Raw genomic sequence first — 25246 nt, forward strand, 5'->3', positions numbered from 1 at the left:
GTTATCATAAAATCACTTTTTTATATTTATAAAAGAAATATAATAATTTATATTTATAAATAAAAGTAAAATAACAAATGCTGTTCTTTAGTACGTCAATGTTTTCAGAAATTATTAGTGGAATTGATGTGTACTACACATCAAATGCAACATGATGGAAAATTGGAACATTTGAATGTTGTGTGTTAAATGGGACATTACATTCAGTTCCTCTCATACCTTGTTGTTTTTCATTCGTTATGGAAACTAAATTTCCACCCACAGAGATGCAATAATTTCTTGCATCTTGCCATGTCTTTCGTTCAGCAGGATTGGACCCAATCATTTTGTAGCACTAGGAAAATGTAAGACATCAAAGTATTTCAGATTCTGAGATTAGGAAACTAAAAGAAACTTTAGTTGGATTATTACATTACATTTGATAATGATATACCACACTATCTCTTTTCACAAAATGAAAATGCATTTTAATTTTTTGATGCTTCTTTTAAATTTTATAAAGTATTCCAAGTCCCATTTCAATCTACTGTACAATGTCACAATATGTAAAACCCTTGCTTCTACTCAGGTACTGCATATATAGCCCCATCACAGACAACCATATATATACAGTATATGTTTTTGGGAAACCTTACAAATATAATCACATTTTGTAGTTCTCATCAAATTGGAATTGAAACAAAAATTTTAGAACACACAATTTGTGTCCCAATACCATCCAAATTAGCAGTTACATTAGCAGTGACATGTAGTTACAGTACATAGTAAACTAAAAAAATTCCAAAGCTCTTGATGAGAGCATGATCTTAATATTTCTGCTCCATTTATTTTAAGTTCTTGGACATGTCAGATTTTCTCTGAAATTATGTTTATGAAATATTTCTTTATTAATGTATGATGTGGCATTTTAATGTTGCAATCAATAAAATATATCAAGTAATTGTGCATATGTACTGTATGTGCATGAGTAATGTATGTCAATGCATATATACAGCCTGTTACAATTATCAAGACATCTGAAAGATATTACAAAATTACAATTAATCTGAAGAAGAATTCACTATGTGTTTTTAGGAAATGTACAGTATAAAGCATAAATTACAGTTAAAATATAGTTGATATTTTTCTAATCACAACATTTCTAATCACAACAAATAATGAGGCATTGACACACAAACTGAATGTGTTTCCTTGCTGTAATAATACCTTTCCCTCAAAATACAGCCAGTCAGGCAGACATCCTCCTTTGGGAATGACTGTTGGAGCCACAGTGGTGTTAACAAAATTGCTGCTTCTTTTACATATGAAGGCAAGAGGTGCACCACAATTCATATCATTCCAAAACCCTGCAGAAGAAGCGATCCACAAATAACTGTCAAGCTTTACATCTGTTAACCTGGTTAATGACATTCCAAATACAATGTAATCTGGTAACACGAAAACAAAAGTGGAAAATTATGTATCTGTGGACAGCATATGATATTGAAATCATGGAGGTTTCAGCACTAAATAATGTAGTGAATCCTAATTTACCTTAGATACAAAGTTATCACGTAAACTATTTTACGTGAAACTATTTTACTTAGAAACGTTTCCCTAACATTTACAAAGCTGAATAAATATCATACAGCCAAAATCTTTAATCAGTTATAGTGCTCTCCTATTGCTGTATAGCAGTGGTTCTCAAACTGTGGTACGCGTACCGGCAGTGGTACGTGGCGTGCCGCCAGGTGGCACGCCAAATGACCCTGGAATTGTGTTGTGTGCGGGACGGGTTTTCATATTTTGTTTTTTTATACGTGTTGAATACGCAGTCTACGTACTACGATACAGTGCGCGCTAATACTTCAGTGGACACAAAAGATACTCTGTAATTCTATACCACTCTATAGGAATGCGTGCTACGGACGCAAGTGACCAATTGTATTTAAAAAAGCTACTGTATCTCCAGCAAATAGGGAGAAAGGAGAATGTGCGTGATTTTGGAACAATGCCAACGTTGTAAACACAGGAATGCATAGAAATGCGTGCTATGAACGCTGGTGATCTTGTGAGCACAGGAAAGCGTAAAAAATAACAGAAAAATATTTAAGAAATGTTCTAAGTTAATTTGAGAAAAATACACAGAGCATCTCTGTGTTTCTCTCCCATGCGCATGAAATAAATACTTAAAATAAACACTGAAATAAAAACGGAAACGTGGAAAAATGCACGCTTGCGGATTGCTAAAGCAGGTAAGCCCCACACTATTATGTGTGGAGAAAAACCTGGTGAACAGCTCGACCTGCTGCCCCCCCCGAAAGACATTCATAGAATTATTGAAATGAAGGATTATATCAAAAGTACGCTGACAGCGCGCGTTAAGATGAGCAGATGTTTTTCACTGCAATTAGATGAGTCTGTAGTCGATTTGGCCAATTTGCTAGTTAACGTTAGATACGAGTTTGAGGGTATGTCCCGTGAGGACTTTCTGTTCTGTAAGCCGCTACCAACAGGAACTACAGGAGAGCACGTATTTCAGCTTCTGAATGAATTTATCGAAGAGAATGGCATCGACTGGATAAAATGTGTCGGAGTTTGTACAGACAGTGCTAGAGCAATGACAAGCCGACACAGCGGTGTAGTTGCATGAATTAGAGAGGTTGCTCCAGAAATTAATGGTTTCATTGCAACATCCACCGCGAGACCTTTGCCGTCAAGAAAATGCCTGACGATTTAAAATCTGTTAGACTGTTGTGAATTGTATCAAGGCTCGAAAAATTAATTCACATCTGCTTTGCTCAACTAAACAGGCTCACCCCTCTCACTGAAATGGTGCTTTCTTATTTTTGTGTGTTGTTTTTTTTTTCTGTAAAACACTTTGAGATGCCACCTTTTAATATATCAAACAAAATTTTTTATTATAATATTTATTATATGTATGTGTGAGTGTGTATGCACATGCGCTCATGTTGGTCATTGATAATTTCTGGGGTTCCTATGAGATGATGACTTGTAGGTGGTACTTGGATGCTTTGGTTGGATTAGGGGTGGTACTTGGTCCAAAAAGTTTGAGAACCACTGCTGTATAGGATTAAATTTACCCTACAAGATAACAGTCTAATATACAGTACCATGTAAATAAAGCCTGAGATATTGAACAGATTTTCTCCTATTAAAGTCTCAGTACTTACCCATGTTTTTATACATGCTGACACAATTTTCATCATTGTTTGCAAAGTTAGGCTCATTTTTTTCCCATGCTACATAGCTTACCGGGCTTCCATCTAACCACCTGTATTAAAACAACAATAAACAATGCAGTAATTGTATATTATCTTGCAGCTTGGACCATCACATGATCTACAAGATTTAGATTTGTCTTGAACTTTTTTTTGGCTGGCTGTAGAGAGGTTACTCTGGGCAAGTGTGTATTATATGGAATAGTAACCTGAAGTTGCATCTAAGGTGCAAATAGGGTGTGTAGAGTACACTGCAAAGCTGGCAATCATGACACTCTGAAGACAGCACCCCAGCCAGGTGAGTAAGCAATGCTAACTGCCTTGCAACTGCCCCAACCAAATTAAACTTACATTTAATTAAATACATTTATATTGAATGCACAGCTATTTATGATTGTTTGAGTAGTAAAGTTCATTGGAGTAGTAAAATACAGAGCTCAAGGTATAAGATATAGTGTTTGATTATCAGCCCATTAGCCTACCATCCAAATTTTCACTTTCAATACATGTTTCTAATCCTGCTAATGTTCTTTGTATCTGAGGATTTGGACTTCAGAGGCATTTGAAAATAGTGGCAATGCAAAAAGTAAGAAAACAATAAAGTTCCAGGAATTCCACAACTTAGCCCACTAATAATCCACAGTGCCACAGCTGAATGACTGTAGCTTTCTGTCCTCATGAAAGAGATCTGCATCTTCTGAGACTGTTTTGTGGTTAACTTGCACTCTGTGTTTATGGATATGCTCTGTGTTGCTGTGATCCTTTCCCTTACCATGACCTAGTGCTTTTCTTAGATTGGGTAGATGAATGAAAATTGACATGACCTTTTTAATATGGACATGCATACATTTGATTTAACTTGATAATAACATAAAAACAATTTAACTGGATGTGTTTTACAGAAGGAAACTACTCACCTACTAAATTTAGTACTGACTTAAGTAAGACTGAATATAGAAAAATCTCAGTGTGGATAAGCAGAAGGTAGATACAGTACTTGCTTTAAAAGAAGCTACTTATACATACTGGAATGTTTTATCAAGACCAACAGTCATGCCAATGTAGTATTGATCTTCATCGCCTCTGGATATCTGAAATAAAAGAATGAAAATCCATAAAAAGCTTATTTCATTTTCATTCTATTGAAAATAGAATACAGCTCTGGAAGATCAAGCTTTTTACAATTGTACCAATGCAAGACTTTATCAAAATATAAGAAATAATTTATTAAATGCCTTGAAAATCATTCCTCGCTTACCTGTTTCCATAAAAATGTCCTTTCACTTTCCCCTTCAATAACAGCAAGGTCACCAAAGTTCTTCTTACAGTAATCTCTTGCATCTTCCATAGGAAGTCTTTGGCTATTCAAGTAGTACTGGGATCCATTATACTCAATCCAACCATCTTGTGTCATGTTGTATTCTGCAAAACAGAAAAATGCCACTTGTTGAACAGCCATGCATGTCAGACAGTGTGGTACTGTATATTTGGACCTCTAAATTTCTTTGAAAATATATATTTTTTTAATTTGAAACATATGTAGCTGACAAGTAAGCCTATCTGAAAAAGCAGAGCAGCACTATACATGTAGGACGTCTTGTAGCCACAGCTGTAGTACAGGCTATGCTGTGCATTGTTTATTGCTAAGAATCCACAGTTATGGCAGAACATATGATGATGTAGTGTTGACGTTGAGTTGCTTGTAGAGAAATAATGTTCGGTGTCACTTGCTGAGCTGCAAGAACCTGTTGTTTAGAACATGGAGCCCCTTGCAGAAGCTGAAAAAATACATGTTATTGTGTAAAATAAATGCATAAACTAATTAAATAAAATATTTCTCCGTAATGACATTAGCACTCAATAAACAAAATGGATTAACTGATTTGCAGCACTTATATTGACACGAAATGTAAATCTTAAAGTGGAAATTGTAATTTTAGATTCTATTCAGATTGTTATTGTATTTTGCTGGTGCCATTATACAGTACTACTGTAAGTGACTTACAGTGAAACAATAATAGGAAATAGAGCTGGAGTGGTGAAACAGTGAGCATATAAAACAGCAAGAGAAGAAGAGAGTCTGACCAAGACACAAGCCAATCATAACCAGATAGGTTTATAAATTACACACCAACATTAAAAAATCCAGTAAAAAAGTAACAGTTCTTTAGCTAATAACCTACATAGTCAGAGACAGTATAGCAAACAAATTATAAACCTGAGAAAAGATGTATGGTCAAATTAAAAAACTCTACATAAACTATAATTAATACTAGACAGCTTCATACTGTATTTCAGGCTTTGTAAAGACTGGAAGCAATTTTAACATAAATGTCTAATGTCAAATGAGATATACAGTACTGTATAAGTCATTTAATAAATACAGAAAGAAAACTGTGATTTATGTTCTTTGAAAGCATTATATGTCATTTATTTCTTCATGGAGGTGTTGTACTCATTTTATAACAATTCTTTATGGTTTTACAACACAATTTGTATATTTTATATTTTATTACAGAATTTGTCATCACCAATTGCTTCTTTGTCTTAGTTCATAATCACACATCCTGTACTCCATAGACCTCTGCGATATCTGCTAAAACACTTAGCCATCTCTGTGTTATTGTACCTAACCGTCATAATTCCACTAAAAAGAAGCCTGATGACTATATAGCTTGCATGGATACGAATTAATCAAATAAGAATTTTTAACAATATTTAACAGCTAGTTCACAGGAATTGTATACTTTGTATGCAAATATGAATATGATTTGTTGTTGATAAATATATTTAATATACCCTCATAATGCAATTGATTAACAAGCTAGCCTCCTCAGTAACAGAGAGCAGAATGGCAAGTCATTTTTATATACAGTATGTCTTTCTGGGTTTTCATGTCCTTCCTTTACTTTACCTGATGTTGCCATGCCTTTACTCATTCCCCAGACTGCCTCCAAGACGTACTGTAAGTCGGATTTGTTTCCAATTACATGGCATACCATTTTCTCGATGTATAGAATTTGTATACTTGATTTTTCTAATAGGTTTTTCAGAGCTTTGTCATTTTGTAGCGGAGCTAGTTTGGGCACGGTGACGTCATTGCCCTCCCTGCGGGTAGCAGGGACCTCGGCCGCTTGGGCTGAGGGAGGTCTCTCTTAGCTTATTCTGCTGGCTCCCTGTTGCGTTACACCGGAGACCCAGGTTCACGCCCAGGTGTTGCGGGACGAACCAGCGGGGTGGAGTGGCGGGGGCATGATACCGCACGGAACCGCTATGATCCCAATTTGAGTGTAGATTATAACATCTTTCTGGCTAATTATATTATATTTGAGTCTCCTAGATGAGTAATTCTCAGTGCTTGTCCTGCAATGCAGCATAAACAAGCCAGTAGACTCATTCTTGGCATCATATTGCACTGGTGATTAGGGACGCAGTTGGAACAAAAACTGGCAAGCACAAGGGTTCTCCAGGACTTTCAATAACTTTCCCAGCTTTTGTTTGCCCATTTATCTTCAACATACTGTATAATCACAGCCACCTGCATTCAATATTGGTGCTTCCACATTCAGAAACTTGCTTCCTTAATTGCCTTGCGACTATGCCACTATTATTATGGCTTTTTAAAATGTCAGTCCTCTTCTCTTGGCTGCTTTCCACCATTTTCTACTCCATTTTGTCAGTATGTGAAGAAATAATGACAGAAGAGGTACTTTTTGAGCTACACAAGCCTTTAAGCTAGCCAGTAGTTTGTAGTTCTTTTAGGTGCAGCAGAGGTTGCTAGAACTACAGTGCCCAGACAGGCAATCAGTTATTTAACATGGTTAACTGACTTTTTCAGACACAGTACATTTGCTTTCTATTCAGTGTGTCCACCATGTAAGAAGATGTGGCAGTCAAAGCAGTAGCTACTGGGGAAAGTATTCTGAGGAACATTGGTGGAGACTTTGAAGTTAAAGAGGGAAGAAGATACATAAGAGATGTTGTGCTTTTTGGATGGTTCATACGTGGACTAATGCCATTAGAAAGGAGAGTGTAAAAGCTTTTGTAGGGCTCCAAAGAGAAAAATTAAAGCTTGCTTTTGTCTGTCAAAAGTTTATAGATGATAAAAAAATAGTGTGTGACCACACCAAAATATCACTTAAATAAATAAAGTACCTTGGCACCTTCATTACAACTTCACTTTATTCAGACAGTCATTCCTCTTATGCTTGAGGTTAAACCTAATAGAGCCTGGCTGTGGTCATTAGCATCATATACAGTACAGTGCCTTTCAGAAGTATTCGGTTTCATGAATACTTCTGAAAGGCATATACGTTTGCATACTTTGTTGCTTTATAGCCTGCAGTAATTACATTTTAAAATTGCAATTATTTTATAAAGAAGCTATTCCACACATTCAAAGCAAAAAATGAAAAAGAAAGGAAGAGAAAATACTAAATTATAGCTTTGAGGCTAATGGCAACTTTGAAATAATTCATTTTTTTCTTGGGTTTTCCCTGACATTTCTTTTAACTGATTTACCCTAAGAAATCTCTAGTTTGAGCATATTAAGAATAGTATGAATAAAATATAAAGTTTAAGAAATGTGTGCATCACTTTTTATTTTACAAAATAGGACAGCATAGGATATGACCGAATAATTTTGCAAGCCACTGTATACTGTATGTACATAAAGCGTTTATGAACTTACGTGGCACAGTAGCATTTGGGGCTGCTTTCAGAGTAACTCCTGTAGAAAAATGAAACTGTTTATTAGAATATGAAGTACTACAGTATACAACTGCAAAGTACTCATGCACTTGTGTTGTGATTTCTGAAAGAATAATATTTCATATGTTTTAATCTATTTTGTTCCAATTTGAAATGGGTTGTAGCTAAACCCTTCATATATTTAAGAACTGACCACAATGTTTGATTGTTCATTCGTTTTTTTTGTATGCGAACACTTTTTTATTATTTTTCTATATTTTAAATGTAAATCCCATATTTTATAAGAATATAGAAATCTCCTTTAAAATGTTATTGTTTTAATTTGGTTTCAGTAAAAGCAGTCTTCAAAGTAACATACTGAAGGCTCCTTGTTAATTGCATGATTTGCTGCACTACTTTGTACTCATTATTCTTCAAAGATTAAAACAATAAAGAGAACATTGTGTGAATTATTTATTTGTGAATTATTTAGGAGAATTTAACCCATAATAACAACAAAAGTATATGTATTTTAAAATATTTTCCAGCACTGATTTTACAATACAGCACACAGCCTGACAGTCCTGAGGCAGGATGGCCATTGATCTATAGACAATGACTGTGAAAAGGTATGATTATTATTTCTACTTTTTTGCCGATGCTTTTCATCTAAGCTTCTCACATTTGTACCCATAAATATATTGTAGATGGTTACTTTATTGCAGCAATCAGAGAAACATACAGTACCTTGTTCCACTGTATTACAGCAGTGTCCCACCAGGGAGTGAAGCCTTCTGTTTTGATTTCAGGGCCCTAATTACTACTCCACACTGCTAAAAAGTGACAGGAAGAACTTAAACATCCTATTAACATCGTGGCCTTCAGTGCATATGTTATGGTACCTCTGCGTATTTTGCAAATCCAGTTATTGTAGTGTTCACAGTGTCGATCATTCCAAGGCAATCCAAAGAACAAGCTCGTTTCCCCACAGAGTTCTGCATCATTGTGATTGTTGGGTTCGCCGTATCCCCAGTTCTCATAGGAAACCTGAGACACGATTGCAAAAATGCTTCATCTCTCTTATACTGCATACACTGTACTGTATACGAAAAGATACAGTGGCTTGCAAAAGTAATTGCATATTTTGTTGTTTTATAGGCTGGAATCATGACATTTTAAAGTAAAAATTACAGTATTAACAAGATATTCTACTCATTCAAAGAAAAAATTAACAGTCAAACAAAGCAAATTGAGTCAATATGAAAGAAAAAAGAAAAAATCAAGATTGCATTAGCATTCAAACTCTATGATCTGACAAACCTTAACTAATTCAGATGCACAAAATTACCTTAAAGACTCACACAGTTAAGTGGCCAATAGTGCTCATGATTTCACTATAAAACACCTCTTACCAAGGCCTTGTGTAAAGTTCTGTTACAATAACATATATTCATTTTTTGAATGAAACATTTTTTTTAAATCTATAATTTCACAAAATGGGACATCATGGAAAGGTTGGGAATTATTTTTCAAGGTCCTCTATATAAATATGTATGTAAAGTATATTCACAAGGAAACTTAACAATTAATGAACTACATTATTGTGAGATTGCCAGAGGCATAATGTGATCACTGAGCTATTGAACACTGAGTTCAACTGATTCATAACCATGTTTATGAGTCACAAAATTAAAAATGTCTCACCGATGTTCCATCACTCCACATAAATCCAGCATTGGGATCATGAAGATTAATTCCAATCCAGGCATTTTCATTATAGAAATGACCTCTATAAATTAGAAGTTAAAAAATAAGATATAATAATAGCTAAAATTCATTTGTTGTTTGGTTTTAATGAAATTGTTCCTGATTTTTCTGATCATTTCTGTTCTTTATTTTATGTACCGTACGCCTTTTGAATTGGACAAAATGCCTGAATCAATTATACAAGAGTACTAGGCTTAAAGAGTACATTCATTTTTTTCTGTTGGTAATACTGTATAAAGTACATGAAATCACTTTCAAACATAAAATGACCTAAAGTACAATAGGAGCTGCAGCTGATGTATATTATATATATAGTATATTACACAATAAAGACAGTGTACTGTACATTACATACAATATTTCACTTTTGTTGAGAAGGTATTTTATTATATGAAATATCCACTACAAATATTGCCTTGCTATCTGACAGTGAATATAGGTTTAAAAAAACCTGTCTGATTAGTTAAACTATTAAAATGTAACTACGTATTATAACCATACCAGTAATATAATAATACTATAAAGGGACAAGTAATAGGTTTATTCCATGCTGAAAAAAAGAAGAAAGAGAACACAACGTTTCGGCCGTGGAGCCTTCTTCAGGTGTGACACCTGAAGAAGGCTCCACGGCCGAAACGTTGTGTTCTCTTTCTTCTTTTTTTTCAGCATGGAATAAACCTATTACTTGTTCCTTTGCAGCCTACGCATGCTGACGCAGCTACCCACATGAACTAATAATACTTTAGTATAGTATAAAAAATTGAACTGGAATCTTTAACAATGATAAATACAGAAAAAAAGTTTTACTGTGTATGACTTTCTATGATAATGATCACAGATATATTTCTTTAATGTGCATAATGCAACATGTTTTGGAGCCAAAGTGTTTTGGACATTTCAGAATCTGAAGCTGTTCCTGACAGAAGCTACTGTACTTACATGTTGCCATATACTTCATGAAGTTCCGCCTCACTGTGAATGCTGAGTAGATCTCCTCCTATTGCTACACAGAAGTCTCGGGCTTCAAACCATGTCTTTTTATTCTTCAAATTTTTCTTAAAAAGCTGGAGAAACGACAAAAAAAAACCTCAAAACGCATTTTTAATCGGAAATTTACATGTATAAACTTGGGTGGCATGGTAGTGGATTGCATTGCTTCCTTACAGGACTAGGGCACTGGGTTCAGTTCCAGACATAGGGTGCTAATGTTTCTCTGTTTATATTGTATTGAATTTGTGTGTTCTCCCTGTGTTCATGTGGGTTTCCTCTCGCAACCCAAAGACATTCTGGTAGGTTAACTGGCTTCTGAAAAAATTAGCTTTCGTGTGTGCGTGTCTATCCAGGATGTACAGTACCCTGACTTGTGCTTGTGTCTGAGATAGGCTCTGGCTCCCCCATGACCTTGAATTGGATTTAAAAATGAATGGTTAAAAACTGGATGAACGGGTGGACATACAAGCTTTGTGTTCTCAATTATTTACTGTACATGCTGTTCAAAGATGTTTCAGTCTATTGGAGACAAATATAATTTCACAATCTTGTGTCCAGCAGTGAACACATGCTACCTAGCAAGGCCATAGTTGTCTAGATCCTTGGGAAAATATGATTAGATAGGAAACAATTGCACATGGTGGAGATTCAGTTGTTTGGTCTAGTTCTAAAATGATTAAACAAGCCTACTAATGCATAGTTATAGTATGATTTTTTTGCTTTAGCTTGCCTGGCTGAGAAAATGACAGTTCTGTCACAACCGCCTCACTTACAAGGGATAAGCCAGGGAAAAAAGCTACTGAGGTGAAGCAGGCAGAGAGGGAATAGCACTCGAAAAGAGTTAAGCACAGGGAGAATTTACATATTCAGAGGTGCTGAAATGTAACAGAAGCAAAATATGCTATGGCAACACAGAGAATTAGCCTACATGTGGGTGGAAAAACAACTACTGCTGGCTGCAATTTGTTAGATGGAATGGATGAGGACATACAGAATTTCTGGCAGAACCCCCAAAAGAAGAAGAGATGTCAGCTACTGTATGTTCATGGAAGGGAGCTTTAGGGGTGATAAGAGCCAGGGTCAGACACCTTACAAGTTGAACATCAACCAAAGGAAAGGGTAGAAGGGTGAGGGGAAACTTGTTACAGTAGTTGCTAGCACCACAACTGGGGAGTCCTCAGGGACTATGAGGGCTGTGAATGAGGAGACAATGAAAACAAGGATTGGGGAAAAAAAGAAGTAATGAAGTAAAGCACAGACAACATGACAGGAGCAGAACCATTTTCTGTGGAGAGCTTGAGGCTGAAGTGGTAGGAAGTGGTATAAAAGTGACTCCGGTCTGAATGTGATGAAGGTAAGGTCTTGCTAATGCAGAGTGAGAAAACTTCCCACACGACCAAATACAGAGTGCTAGAAAACATACAGGTATCACAGCATTGTGTGCAGTCTACAGAATATAATGCTATGCCATTCCACACCCCACAAAGTGTAGCAATCCACCAGTGCTTGCCCTTTCACCTTAAAGTTCACCTCTCCCTGCCTTTTCCACTAAAAACCAAGGAAAGTTCCCCCTCTTCCCCCACTCTGCCTACACAGGTACATAGGGGGGCAGAAGTGTGAGGACATCACACTTAGAATTTGGCCTTCCCTGTTCAACAAACCCTATTAATTGCATTTTGTATCTGTGACACCGCAAGCGGCCAAATCCTCAAGGGGAGGTACCTCCCCCATGGACTATTTTTTTCTCAAAGCTTTCCCTCCATCTAAGATGGCAATTCGCAACTCACAGGAGACAAGACAGCAAAAAATACTGGAGCAGGCATTAGTTCCAGTTTAGATAAATAGTGCACCAAACCAGGAAGGGGACAGTGAGAGGACAAGGGAGAATCATGCACCCGAGCCTGTGCTGCAGACAGTCCACAAAAAGGTATAGTTTTCAACTATAAAATAAGCTATGGTGCTATAGCTAACACTGTTTAACTACAGCACAAGCTGCTACACTACAATTCCAGTATTTGGACTGAAGTCATAAACTGCCCAGCTATTGAACAAGCTGAAAAGGAGACGCTGTGTGACCACACCAAGCCAGAATTATGCAACATTGTGAGGACGGCATTGTGAGCTCTGTGAGTCTGTGAAGCCTACACCCTAGTGACACAGTGAAGACGACACCAAGGAGATGCCATACAGACAGAGCCTGTGGAGCAGTGTGAGACGATGCCTGGGAGGCGCTAGATGCTAGCTGAAATGGCCAAACCCAAAGTGAAAGCTACTCATGAGTAACCTCCACAATTAATGAGAAATACTCTAGCATGTTTGATTGTTTGTGCCAGCAGTAGTTTACTGTATCTGCCCCGCATCAGTAGTTAGGAACTGGAAGAAGTAAGGTGTTCATGATTTTATTGAATGGTGTGTGTTTACTCATATGTAAATGTAACATATCTTATTAGACTTGTCTTGGGGTGTGTCTGTAGTCAGAGACCCACCTAGCACCTGTGCCCTTAATGTGCCACTTTATTTACAGCATCACACTTTATTGTCAGTATTCATACTTCATTACTATCCCAGTTCCTGCTGCTTTTTGGAACTTTTGATCACATTTGTATTAGTCCTTTTATATGAAAAGTGATTAGTTACTGTATGTGCTTAATTAACAGTCTTTAAATATACTACTTCAGCATAATTTGTAATAAAAGTTATGGTTTTCACCTTGAAGCATGATTTACCCTGGGCCATCACTGTCCAATCAGAAGGACAATCACCAGTGGGGAATGTTGTCGGGGCTGGGGTCGTTGTCACTCCATCAGCAAGATGCTTGCAGATGTATTTTTCATTACTATCACAGTTAATGACATCCCATAACCCAGCGAAAGTTCCTGTGGTCAAGGCAACACAGCCCTGTTTCCTGCCTTTGAAAAATGCAAGAAGACCAAAAGATTATGAAAGGAAGGTGACATAAAGTTCAAAATGGAACCTTACAGAAAATACAATAAAAACATACTCCTGATATTTCTTCTAGGCAAACTATCACGATTGTTGTCCCTCCCTCTTAAGGGCGCTCCAGCTCTTCCTTGTTTTGCCTCATTCCCCGCACCTGTTCCTTATTCCAGCCCCTTTTCAGTTCCCCCTTAAAAGCCAGACGCTGACACTAATCAGGGCTCTGCATTGGTTTCCGCATCATGCGAGCCCGGGACCTGGATGCGTCTGGCTCCGTTATGTTCTTAACTTTCTGTTCCTGTTCCCCCTGCCGGTCCCGACCCGGTTCCAATTTTTAATCTCCTGTCTTGGATGCATCGCCTGGCCATGGACTTATGCTTGCTTTTGGATTTCTCTTTGGAGTCGTCCCTGGATTTGTTTGCCTCGTTACACCTTCCCCGACCACCAGCACTCCTTGGACACTCCCCCCTGTTTTTATTCCAGTATCCTGCATGACTTTTTCCTAGTGTTTCCTCACTCTACCCCGGATTGTGTCGTCCGCATAGGCTCCTGAAAGAACTGTTCGTGACACAAACAATGTGTCAGACACATACTGACTGTAAGACTAAGGAATTCCAATCTTTCTGACATTGTTTCTCTTTTAACCAAAAGCAATGCCACCCGTGAAACCAATTTTGACAGACCTCTACTTTGCACTGTTTGAATTATAATATTAAGCTGTGTTCTGTGTATTACCTTGGTCAGTGTTTCTTGAGCCTAGGTCCTGGTGAACTTGTGTGTTTTTTATTGCTTGCCTCAAGTTCTTAATCACAGGTAATATTTATTTCATTCTTATATTTTAGGTGTGTTTTTAAGTTTTCTTTCTGCTCTTATATGGTTAAGGAAACATATCAATCATGTGCCATTTCCTGAGTTTCAGACCTTCCCAAATTTATTTAACAAATAAATGCAACTAATTAGAAATACAGTATGCAGAAAGTAAAAAAAAATACAACACACACTATGGGAAGTGTTGGATACATTGATACATTATCATTACCACATGTGTCTGTTCATCCTAAATTGATCACCTGATCACTGAACACTGACTGCAAAAAAAAGTTCTTAACAAACAGATCGTTTGCATTAATTAGCACTTGTGATTAAGCGCCCAACTAGAATGAAAACCAGCAGATAGGCTGGACTATCAAGAACCAGATTGAGAACCTCTGCTCTAGTCATTCTAAATTTTGAGCTTTTTCTCTAAAAGAGTAGTATATGTCAAATTTGAAATAACACAAGCACAAAAATCTACCTTTACCATACCTGTATAACTGATAGAAAATAATATTTATGAACTGCATACCTGGCATCCCAGCATTAAAGTGAGTGAAGTGCACAGCTGCAGTGTTGGTCCACACAAATGTATCCCGGTCAGCAGTATTAGAAAGGCCCGTCCAAAAATATTTCTCAGACCTCAGTCCAACCAGGCTAATGAGAAAGGCATTTTCATACCTAGAAAAAAAACATCACTTATGAGAATTATGTCAAATAACAATGTCATGCACAAACACATGCCAAAAAATTCATACTGTATACCAGCTCACAGAAAACAATATAAAAACACTGATACTAGGTGGTGGCTGGCGTTATATAGGAAAAAAAAAATTTTTTAAAGCACTGCTGGGAGGGTGCTTTAGTAATAGTACAGTTTGTTATGTCACACATGCAGACACAAAATGTGCAACCATGTTACAAACACATGAGACATTTATGTGTTCGTTTTTGGAAGACTTTGCACATGTCTTCCAAACTACAGTACGTAGTTGAGATATCAGAATATCTATTACAAAATCCCAATACGGCTCACAGATTGTTAACATTATATTTTGGTTCTGGCAAAATTGTAAATAAAAAGAAGTTGTATAGCAATTCTGAACTAAAGTGCATTATTTTTGCCCAAATGTACAGTACTAAACCTTGCTGACATGGTGATTTTATTTTGATATAATTAACTTGATGTGATCTATTTTGTGAACTAGGCTTGCTTTAAAATTAACACTTACAATCCCACCCCACATCACTGGTACCCCATCAATTTCCACCAAAGAACCTATAAGCAAAAGTCAAACTGCATTCCAAGGCTCTAGCCCCCAACCTCTGGTGCCATGGATCACAGCAGAAGAAAGCTCCAAGAAAATAGTATCCTGTGATGCCAGGGGAAGGAATATCCCAACACAATACCAATATTTTTCAAGCTGCAGTAAGACCAGCCACCCAAAACGATTTCTGCCATTTAGGGAGGCCAAGATCAGAGTGGTTGGGGATAGCAAGGAATATAATTGTATGAGATTCTCAACAGCAAATATCAAGTCACAATTTATTATGTAGTTCTGGTGCCAAAACACAATCTACTATCCCTAGGGGGAACATTGGAATACAATAAATCCTGTAGTCTAGATGGAGAAACCAGCCTTTTCAAAATGTGGTCTCTTATAGTTTAAAGTCATTTTTAAATGACAGCATTTGTGTATGCATAATTATGTTATGCTTTTCTTGATTCGTTTTTAATTCCAAACTTTTTTGGATTTGTTTGTTACCTCTATTAAACCAGAAAGGGGAAGAAGACTGTGTACATTTTTCCTCTGCAATATGAGTAACGAGTCAGAACTCATTCCAATCAGTGACTGAGGAGCTAGAACCAACTGGAGGAGTTGTGCACCCAACAGTTCAAGCCCTCAGCAGTCTAGCCCACTGTTTGCTCACAAGTCATGATACATCTACTTGGAGAATCATGATTGCAGTCAGTCTTGTACTACCCAACCCCCAAATACAAAGGCATTCACTGAATAATTATTTTATTCTGTGAGTTGTAGCATTTTCAAAAATAGTTTTGCACTGTGTAATCATAGGAATGTTCTCAGAAATACACACAAAGCAAATTAGGAAAATTTAAAGATAAAAAGCCTAGCTCAACAGTAATGTAGTCACTATAGCACTGTACTGTGGTACTGTAGTAATGTAGCACTGTAGTCTTACCTGTCAGCAATATCAACCAAATGGGCTTCAAAGCTCCTACACTTCTGAGTTGCACTTTCAAATGTCTGAGTCTCTGATCCAACGTAGTAGCAGGATAACCCATATCTGATCCATCCCTAGAAGACAAAATTAATTACATCATTGGTAACGTATTAAATGAAAATGGAAGACTGAATTGGATTGCAGAACATGAATATTTTGGCAAACAGTTATTTATTCATTACAAAATAACCTCGTCAGCACTAAAATTCAAATTTGTTTAAATGATCAGATGATTTCTGAAACTAAAAAATATTAATAAAGTATATCTTCTGAAAAAATACTGTCAAGTCATATTTCCTTTAAAATAGTCATATGTTTGTGATTGTGTTTAATGCTTAATTTCAATATCTTTTTCAAGTACTAATAATTAAAAATCCTAAAACTATTCCCTGGCCTTCTGAACTATGATAATTCTCTGTATCTATCTCTGATACATTTACATACCAGACTCATATACAGTATACTGTAAAAGCATATTATTTTAATAAGTGATATTTCATTCTTAAATTTATTTTCTGAAGTCATGAGATGTTGTTTCCTGGAACACTTAATGTATGTGCTCCGGACTGAAGGAATTAAAGCTGTATAGTAATTTTAATAATTCAGTCACATCTTTATGCAAAGAGTAGTGTGGGAGTAAGGCACAAGATACCCATTAGGTTGCTGTAGGCAACCTGGCTTCTTTCAGGAAACACCTGGATGAGGTCTTCTGATTCTGACACTAAATGTCAAATGGGCGAAATGACCTTGTCTCATACTGTATGTAATATTTTTTATTGTTACTCAATTATATTGTTACTCAATGAAAAATGCTTATAGATAAACTATTAAAATAATTTTGAAAAACAACTTCTAAAGAAATCAGTCTATAAAACTTTAAGACACTTTAAGAAAAACTTTAAGAAAAATATTTATTGGTTTATGCAGAAGCCAAATGAGAATGGATACTCCACATGGATAGACTGTACAGTATATTCTGTAGACTGTAGACTATCTTTCTAAATATTCTGTACTATGAGAGGTAAAATGGATTTGAAGCTGAGTTTTTTTTTAAATTAACTTCCAAACATTATGTGAAAACGCACAGGAATATTTTATTTCAGAATATTTCAAACCTTCACAGAATAACAGTGTTCAAATGCTGAGCATTTTTAAATATAGCTTTCATTTTGATGAACATTAACTGTTTCCGAACTGAAGTTGACAGGGTTGTTTTTCAACATACTGTTGTGTTATACTTAAGTTCAGCAAGATTAATAAATAGTCATAAATATAAAGTAATAGCATAATAAATATGATCAACACATTTTACAAATACATCTTGATACTGTACAATTAACAATTTAGAATTAAGCTATTGTATTTAAATTTTGGTGCAACAGTAAGCTTGATTGTTGTTGACATGGAAGTGAATAGTAGCAACATTACAGCTGTTGCCATTTTATAATATTTTCTTTGCCCTGGAGGGACAGGAATGTAATACAGTAATTCCACTATTTTCTGTCATGGCCATAATGCCAAAGAAACAGATCTTACATCTACTGTTGTTACTGTAGCTTGAACTGGACTGTGACTTGAATACAGTCCACCTACAGTAGTTTTTGCCATGAAAGGATCGCTATGAAAGAAATTAAAGAAATTGACTAATTTTTCATTTTAAAAAATTAAAGACTAATCAAGAAATTAGTCTTAACTATTTTTGTTTGGGATAATAAATACAAGTTGCTGTGTATATGGCATACTGTATATGCTGGCAGTCAGAATTCTGGAGTCACCAAGACCATATAACTGACTCAAATAAATTAAATAGAAAAATGTTATGCACATTATATGCCCTTTAACAGCTATAATATTGCACTGTTGCCACCAACATTATTACTTTATGTTGCTGGTATTTTTTCACATTCCAATTTATAATGTGTAAATAATATGTCACATTGCCAGTATCTTTTTATTTCTTTCAAATGAACAGTCACTATATCAATCTGTCCTTGTCATTTGGATGCTGATCATAAGAAAACTGTAAAACATACCGCTTTGCAACCTTCACTCACGACCGCAGGTGAACCCTGTGGGATGGATGAGGCCTTTTTCTTGCAAATGTATCCATAGGCCTTTTCACAGACATGATCTGCCCACTTCCCTTCCTGATGGGAAACATTCAAAAGAGGCTGCTTTCACCACTGGCACCCCATTCAAAATTTTAATTTCATTTTAATCCTGTTTTTAAGCATATTAGTCAAAGGAAAATAAACTTGCATTAACAACAATGACCAGAAGTGTCCATTTATACAGCAGGGCATGTACTGTATGAGAGCAATATGTTTGAAGTACCATGCTGAAGGGTACAGCAGCCGCGTTCATTATTTGAACCCATGACTCTTTCGGTTTATTCTAATGACTACTCAACTCTACTGTCCTGTAGTACAGGGTTATCATGAAGTTAATGGACTTCTTAAAAAACTGCATCATAAAATGTGCTACTCACACAAACAGGAACAAATGGACATCTACAATAACACCAAAGAACCACTGCCTTGGCAGATGTAAACTGTCAGGGTGAACTGTCCATGTGGTCAAATATGTTTGTGTAACAAATTAACTAATCCATTATTCATTTTTCTCACAATGCAGTTGTTTGAATAGTTCAACTTATTGTGTAGGTCAAAAGGGCATGAAGAGCATAATACAAAAACAACAAAACAGAATAGCATTTTGTCCCAAAGACTTGACTTTGATTCAATTTGATGGTAACTGAAGAAGATTTATGTATGATTATACAAAAAAGGAAACATCTAACAACGCTCACAGATGTCATCACGCACATAAGGATGCAGTGATATGGACACACAGGTCAGATAAATATTTATAAATGAGATTCAACAGCAATGTGTAGGGCAATCAGAAGAAAGATAGAAAAGAATATGGAAAGATGGAAGCTAAAAATATGAAAGTATGAAAGGCTAAAAGATAAAAAGGAAGAGCAGTAGTCGGATACAGTACATGTTTCCCAGGGTATGGAAACCCGCACTATCTTTAAACAAAAGTGTTACCTTTCCTTTCATAAGGACACAGTCCTCCTGCATATTGGTGGCATGGCTTGGTTCCCCTGTCAACCATTTTGTGAATGTCACATGGGTCCTGTCAGTCCATTCAAACAACATTGACATTTTCTGGTCATTCAGGCCTATCCAGAGCTCATCTGTTGGCACTGAAGAACAATAAGATATTTTGTTAAAAGCCAAGCTAATTTTCAATTCAAAGGATTGCAGGGAAATTGTTTGCTGTTGTTTGGAAAACAACACAGAGCTTTAAGCTAAAATGACAACGTTCAGAAAACTAAATCCACTGCATGCAGGGATAAAAAAGTGTAATTCTTCCATATCTATGACACGAGTCAAATGGTAAATTACATGCAGAAGTGGATTGTACATTTTTGTGAAAAAGCAAATGCAGCAGTTGAAAAATGTATAAAAGAATCTCAATACATGATCAATGCAGCTTCCATGATGATTACTACCTAAACAGTTCACCACCAGCACTGTTAGTGTTCCATTAGAATGGAAATGATAAGGAGCTCTTCACACCCAAGTTGGCAGGACGCGTCTGCACATTATCTTGACTACGCACTTGTAGCATTTTAACCTGCATGAGCAGTGCACAATATAAAGAATCATTGATATCAAGTAATATAGGAATGCAGATCACAAATGTAAGGGAAATCACACCAAGTCTAAAGGATGTAGAGGGGAGTTTCAGTAGATACACATTCTACTCACAGTAGCCGAGCTGTGAAATGACAAAGCTGTGTTCCTCAATGTTATGGATACTGGCAAGATCACCACCTTCCTTGTGACATGCAGCCAGAGCTTCTTTCCATATTTTTTTAGTTCGTTCTAAGTAATAGCAATGGCCAGCATAGGGCACCCAGTGATTTGGACAGTAACTGGGCTGGGTACTCGCTGCAGAAGAAGAAATCAAACATAAAATAAAGCAGTGATCTACTGCATAAGTTACACATATTGCAAAAATCCGGTTAAAGGTATTGTATAGGGCTGAAGGTCAAAGCAACGTCCAGAACAGTAGATTATAATTTCTTCAGCTATTGAAGCACAGTACAGAAAGTTCCTAATGTATAAAAAGAAGACTGCCTTACAATACAGTTAGCTACATGAACTGGCTTCATTGATGAGTTCTTTATACAAGTTATGGATTTTAACTAGTGCTATGATCAATCCAAAAATGTAGGTTAAGAAATTATAAGATACAACGTCAATATGTTGTACGGCATGTTTCAGCCATTGTGAAGCCTACATTAAAAGCAGACTTAAGCAATCAGCGTTAACCTGGAATCACGGGGTTTACATTGGTAGTATTTCCTTTTCTGCAGATATATCCAAGTTTCTTCGAACATACTGAGTCTTCCCATTTGGCTGCTTTGCCTGGATTTAAAACAGCACAGTTCAGTCCTGGCTGTGAAGATGGGTGCCCTGTAATGTGAAAGAGAGATGCCAAAAAGAAAAAAAATCATTAAAAAATGAGCCTATAGGCTCTTACATTAAGTCTAACATAATTTACCAATGCCTAAAATCAGATTTCTCATTCAAATATGAATGTGTCCTGCTGTTTTTAGTTAAATGAACTAGAAAGGTACTATAATTACACCCATGGAAAAGGGTCTAACAGCTATCAAGTGAACAGTGCTACAGAGTATTACAACTAATTTCAGATCTGTGAAACAGACTGCACAGACAGGGTACACAGACTTTGACCTTGCTTTGAGTACTTCCTTTGCAGTCAGTGATGGAAAAATCAAAGAATCTTAGTTAATCTCTAAATCTAGTTCCTGTTTCAAGAGGGTTATGTTTTTAAATTGGATAAGTAGACAACATTATGTTTCTCATCACCTTTTCACTTTCAATTCAAGAAAGTTAAATTCTTTTGAAATACCCAGAAATGAATATTGCTGCTTCATAGTGGTTCACCTCACCTTCAATTTAATCTTTTAAATTCACTCAAGCTTTTGAAGATATAATAAAAAAAACAAACTGAATCACAATGGCAGTCAATCAGAAAGGTGGAGGAAAGTTATAAACATCACCTCACATTAGAAAGCATGTAGTACACATCTGTTCCCCACAGAGATGCATGCTACAGTGTCTTTGATGTTAACTTTAAATGAAAATTAGCACTCACCTGGTGCCCAGTTTAGATATCTAAATGGACTTCCATCAATCCATTGCCAACCAGTCTCAAACTCCAGACTATTCAATCCAATCCACAGTGGCGATCCCAGATTTTCTGTCAATCCTATTTTTTTTAAAAAAGTAAACCATTGGTACTCTACAAGCATACCTCCTGAGTAGCATGGTCAATATATGCAAACACCATTCCTACAGTATTTTTATGATGTGGAAAATGCAATTATAATTTTTAAAGACGATTTGCTTGCAATTATGACAATATTTTGTACCCGCTCGATCATCTTTTAGGTAACCAATTTAAATTCTAATGCTTCTGCTGCATACAGAATATTTTTCTATTTGAAACTTGTAAACATTATTATTAGGTTGTTTCCTTTTTGATATGTTTTTTTTTTTCATTACCACACACTGACATTTCCAAGTTTACTTTTTAAGACCATTTATGCATCTGTTAATTGTGCTATCAATCTGATTGGAGATGTGGGAAGCCCATTGATTAAATGTCATCCAGTAACTGTTATTTATTATATTTATTGTTTAAATGTAGTGATTGTATTCTGACAAGTACAACTACCTTGAAGGAATGAAAAGGTATGTGATTAAAAAATCAAATGCTTTCATTTTCTGTATATATATAAACAAATTAAAGTTGGTTTAAATAAAATTATTTCTACACCCTTTAGGAAAAACAAGTTTGATGTTTTAAATATGGCAATTTGAGTGCATTTACAATGTACCATAAGTGTAAAAAATGAATGAACTTAAAACTTCTTGTTTAAAACTAGATTTTACGCAAAGCATTGAAGGTCATAAAAGTACATTAACAAGACATTTGTGTTTTAACTATTGCATCTACACTTCATCTGATACTAATAGTTGAGCTCTTAAACTAAACCAAACAGCTTTAAATATTGTGTTTATTTTTGGTTGGGAAATCTGACCAAAATAATTTAGAAAACTGAAAAAAAATGCATGTACAGTGTGCTGCAAATTATTTTACTGGCTCTGGTACTCTGCCTACACTGGCTCCTTCTGTAAGCCATTATGCCCCTAAGAGACAGTACTTTCCTACGTACAGTATACATATGAAAACAAATTTAGGTTTCAAAAAATTATACAAAAACAGAGTATCTTAAATCCACTGATGTATTTTTTATCCTGTTCCTAATAGTATGGTACTTAAAGTTTCTTGAAACCACTTTCAATAAGGAAATAACTTCATTTACTGTATTGTAACGTAATCTGTTTTTTTTCCATTGACTTCAGAATCAAAATACTAATGTACTGTAGAGAAAAATAAGGATAGAACATGAAACATTAAAGGTTGTGTTTATCATAAAATATTTCATAGTAGTTCGCATGTCATCTTGGGAAACAATTATAAAAGATTTATGGATTATTAAGATTATTGTTTCTGTTATGAAAGGTTGCAATTAATATTGGGTGGCATGTTGATTTGCTAATTATTGTTGTACTGTACCAGACCATTATGGTTAAATTATTTTTTCTTTCTTTTCTTTCTAAAACTAAATGTAAGTAAGTGCATTATGAGGGAAACCTGAAATGGTTAATAAAAAATTGAGATTTTGTGAACAAACAAAGGATTTTTTGCACTACAGAGGTGTTTTTCTGCAGGGATTTTTCTACTGTCTCTTCTCCGTCTTTTATAAAAGTTTCCCAGTAATGATACTGCTCACCACACCTTCGAAATGTGGCATTTGTACTCACACCTTTCCAGGTGCGGCCCCATCTATTTTTGAGTATTTCTACCTGAGAGATATGTTTGTTCGTGTAATTCCACAATGCTCAGTAAGTCTGCACCCTGCTGCTGACAGCTTCTTCTCGCTTGGTGCCAGGTCAGAACAGCTTGGGTGTTTCTCTGGTACAGGACACCTGTTACAGGGTGGGTATCCCATCCAGAAGTTGCTGTTTGAACAAACACACATGCACATGGTAAGATGAAAAACAGCTGGCCATATCAGTGACAACTTTAAATTTCAAATCAGCCATCACTGCTCATTTCTATTCTTCATACTGATTGAGTTGAATGTGAAAAAAAAAATTCCAGTTCCTTAAAAATGGAATTTTCTTCAAAAATAAAGTAAGGTAGCTTGCTACCACGTTCATTAATCTCATTAGCCTGATTAACCTTTGGCAAAAGGCAAAGCTCAAACACAAGGTCTATATAACTTTGTTGGGGTTATCGAAGAAGAGTATTTATAAACAATCTGTTCAGCCATGGGGTGTACAGCTGGCCATAACAAAGCCCTTTCTACAGACATGGGACTGTGTAGCACTGCCAGTGTGAGATGCTTCTGTACAATGAATAGGGGGCTTTTTCTGCTTCACGTCTTATCATGTCTAGGGTACATCCTGTATATGAAAGTTTTTTTTTGTGTCAACACAAAATGTAGAGTTAAAAAGTCCATTAAATACTGTACTTTTGGTAATCCTCTAGAAAACATAACATGTAGAATGTGACCTCTATTATACTATCTACTGTACATGGGCAATTAGCTCAATGAAATTCAAAATTAGTGCTTTGGAGAAATTAGCAATAATAAAATTGATTCACGTGAAACAATTTTCCCTTGCTGAGTAATAGGTTCATACTGCAAAATAATCCTTCCTATCAGAAAGGAAGCTTCTTTGATTATTTGTATTATTTATATTGGTGAGTGGTGGCTTGGCAAAGTGGTGAGTGACAGCTGGTTTGAATGAGTGCTTAGCACTTAAGGGGAGTGAATTCCATGTGAGGGATAGGAGCTGTCAGGATAGGCTCTGCATTGAATTAGCCACTCCCCTGGACTAAGAGGGTTATAAGAGCAGTAGAGTTTTAGTCTATTTCTAACCTTCAGCCTGAAGGGTGGAGAAGAGAGACCTCTTGTAAGTAGCAGACTGGGCTGGTTTAAAGTCCTGTGGGACTCAACAAGCTAGGGAGGCTTGAGAAAATTCAGCTTATGCTGTATTGAGGCTCCATGGTAGTTCATTTCCCAGGCTCAAAGAAGATGAAGGACACTGTCTGGGAACAGGGTTGGCCTGCAGTCCCAAGGCTGACTACGATTGTTAGCACCTGTAGGAGTGGGGCATTACTTGGCAAGGTAGCAGTGTATCTTCTCCCCACAGCTGAGAGAGTAGTCTAGTGATGTGTACTGCCTGTGCATTACCATCAGCAGATAGACAGGGTGTCTCAGAGTGTGAGATGAGAGAAAAACAATAAACTGCATGTTGCTTCCTCAGGGATGCAAGTGCAGGTTGTCTCAATGTGCCCCTGGTCAAACAGGACCATCAGGGAAAGTAAGTAATGGGCCGAGTTATTGGTTATTAATCAAGATTTGGTACTTGAAGAATATGGAACGTTGAGTTGAAGTGATTATT

General features: G+C 36.2%; 1 protein-coding gene across 1 annotated transcript in view; it reads right to left on the reverse strand.

Moving 5' to 3' along the window:
- The window catches only part of LOC148657321 (macrophage mannose receptor 1-like), a 44523-nt gene that overhangs the window by 9730 nt on the left and 9547 nt on the right, over window positions 1-25246 (reverse strand). The window contains exons 4-21 of the mRNA XM_088643419.1: window positions 23639-23794; window positions 21861-21974; window positions 21011-21154; window positions 20444-20626; window positions 19718-19875; window positions 18698-18811; window positions 16623-16738; window positions 14950-15098; window positions 13377-13576; window positions 10617-10741; window positions 9615-9699; window positions 8813-8957; window positions 7912-7950; window positions 4480-4643; window positions 4248-4312; window positions 3174-3274; window positions 1207-1346; window positions 220-334 (exon numbers count right to left, since the gene is read on the reverse strand). Of these exons, the coding sequence (XP_088499545.1) occupies window positions 220-334; window positions 1207-1346; window positions 3174-3274; window positions 4248-4312; window positions 4480-4643; window positions 7912-7950; window positions 8813-8957; window positions 9615-9699; window positions 10617-10741; window positions 13377-13576; window positions 14950-15098; window positions 16623-16738; window positions 18698-18811; window positions 19718-19875; window positions 20444-20626; window positions 21011-21154; window positions 21861-21974; window positions 23639-23794 (2313 nt within the window). The remainder of the gene's footprint in view (window positions 1-219; window positions 335-1206; window positions 1347-3173; window positions 3275-4247; window positions 4313-4479; window positions 4644-7911; window positions 7951-8812; window positions 8958-9614; window positions 9700-10616; window positions 10742-13376; window positions 13577-14949; window positions 15099-16622; window positions 16739-18697; window positions 18812-19717; window positions 19876-20443; window positions 20627-21010; window positions 21155-21860; window positions 21975-23638; window positions 23795-25246) is intronic.

This window comes from Lepisosteus platostomus, chromosome 8, assembly GCF_059453375.1.
Source record: "Lepisosteus platostomus isolate fLepPlt1 chromosome 8, fLepPlt1.hap1, whole genome shotgun sequence".
In the NCBI taxonomy this organism is placed as follows: domain Eukaryota; kingdom Metazoa; phylum Chordata; class Actinopteri; order Semionotiformes; family Lepisosteidae; genus Lepisosteus; species Lepisosteus platostomus.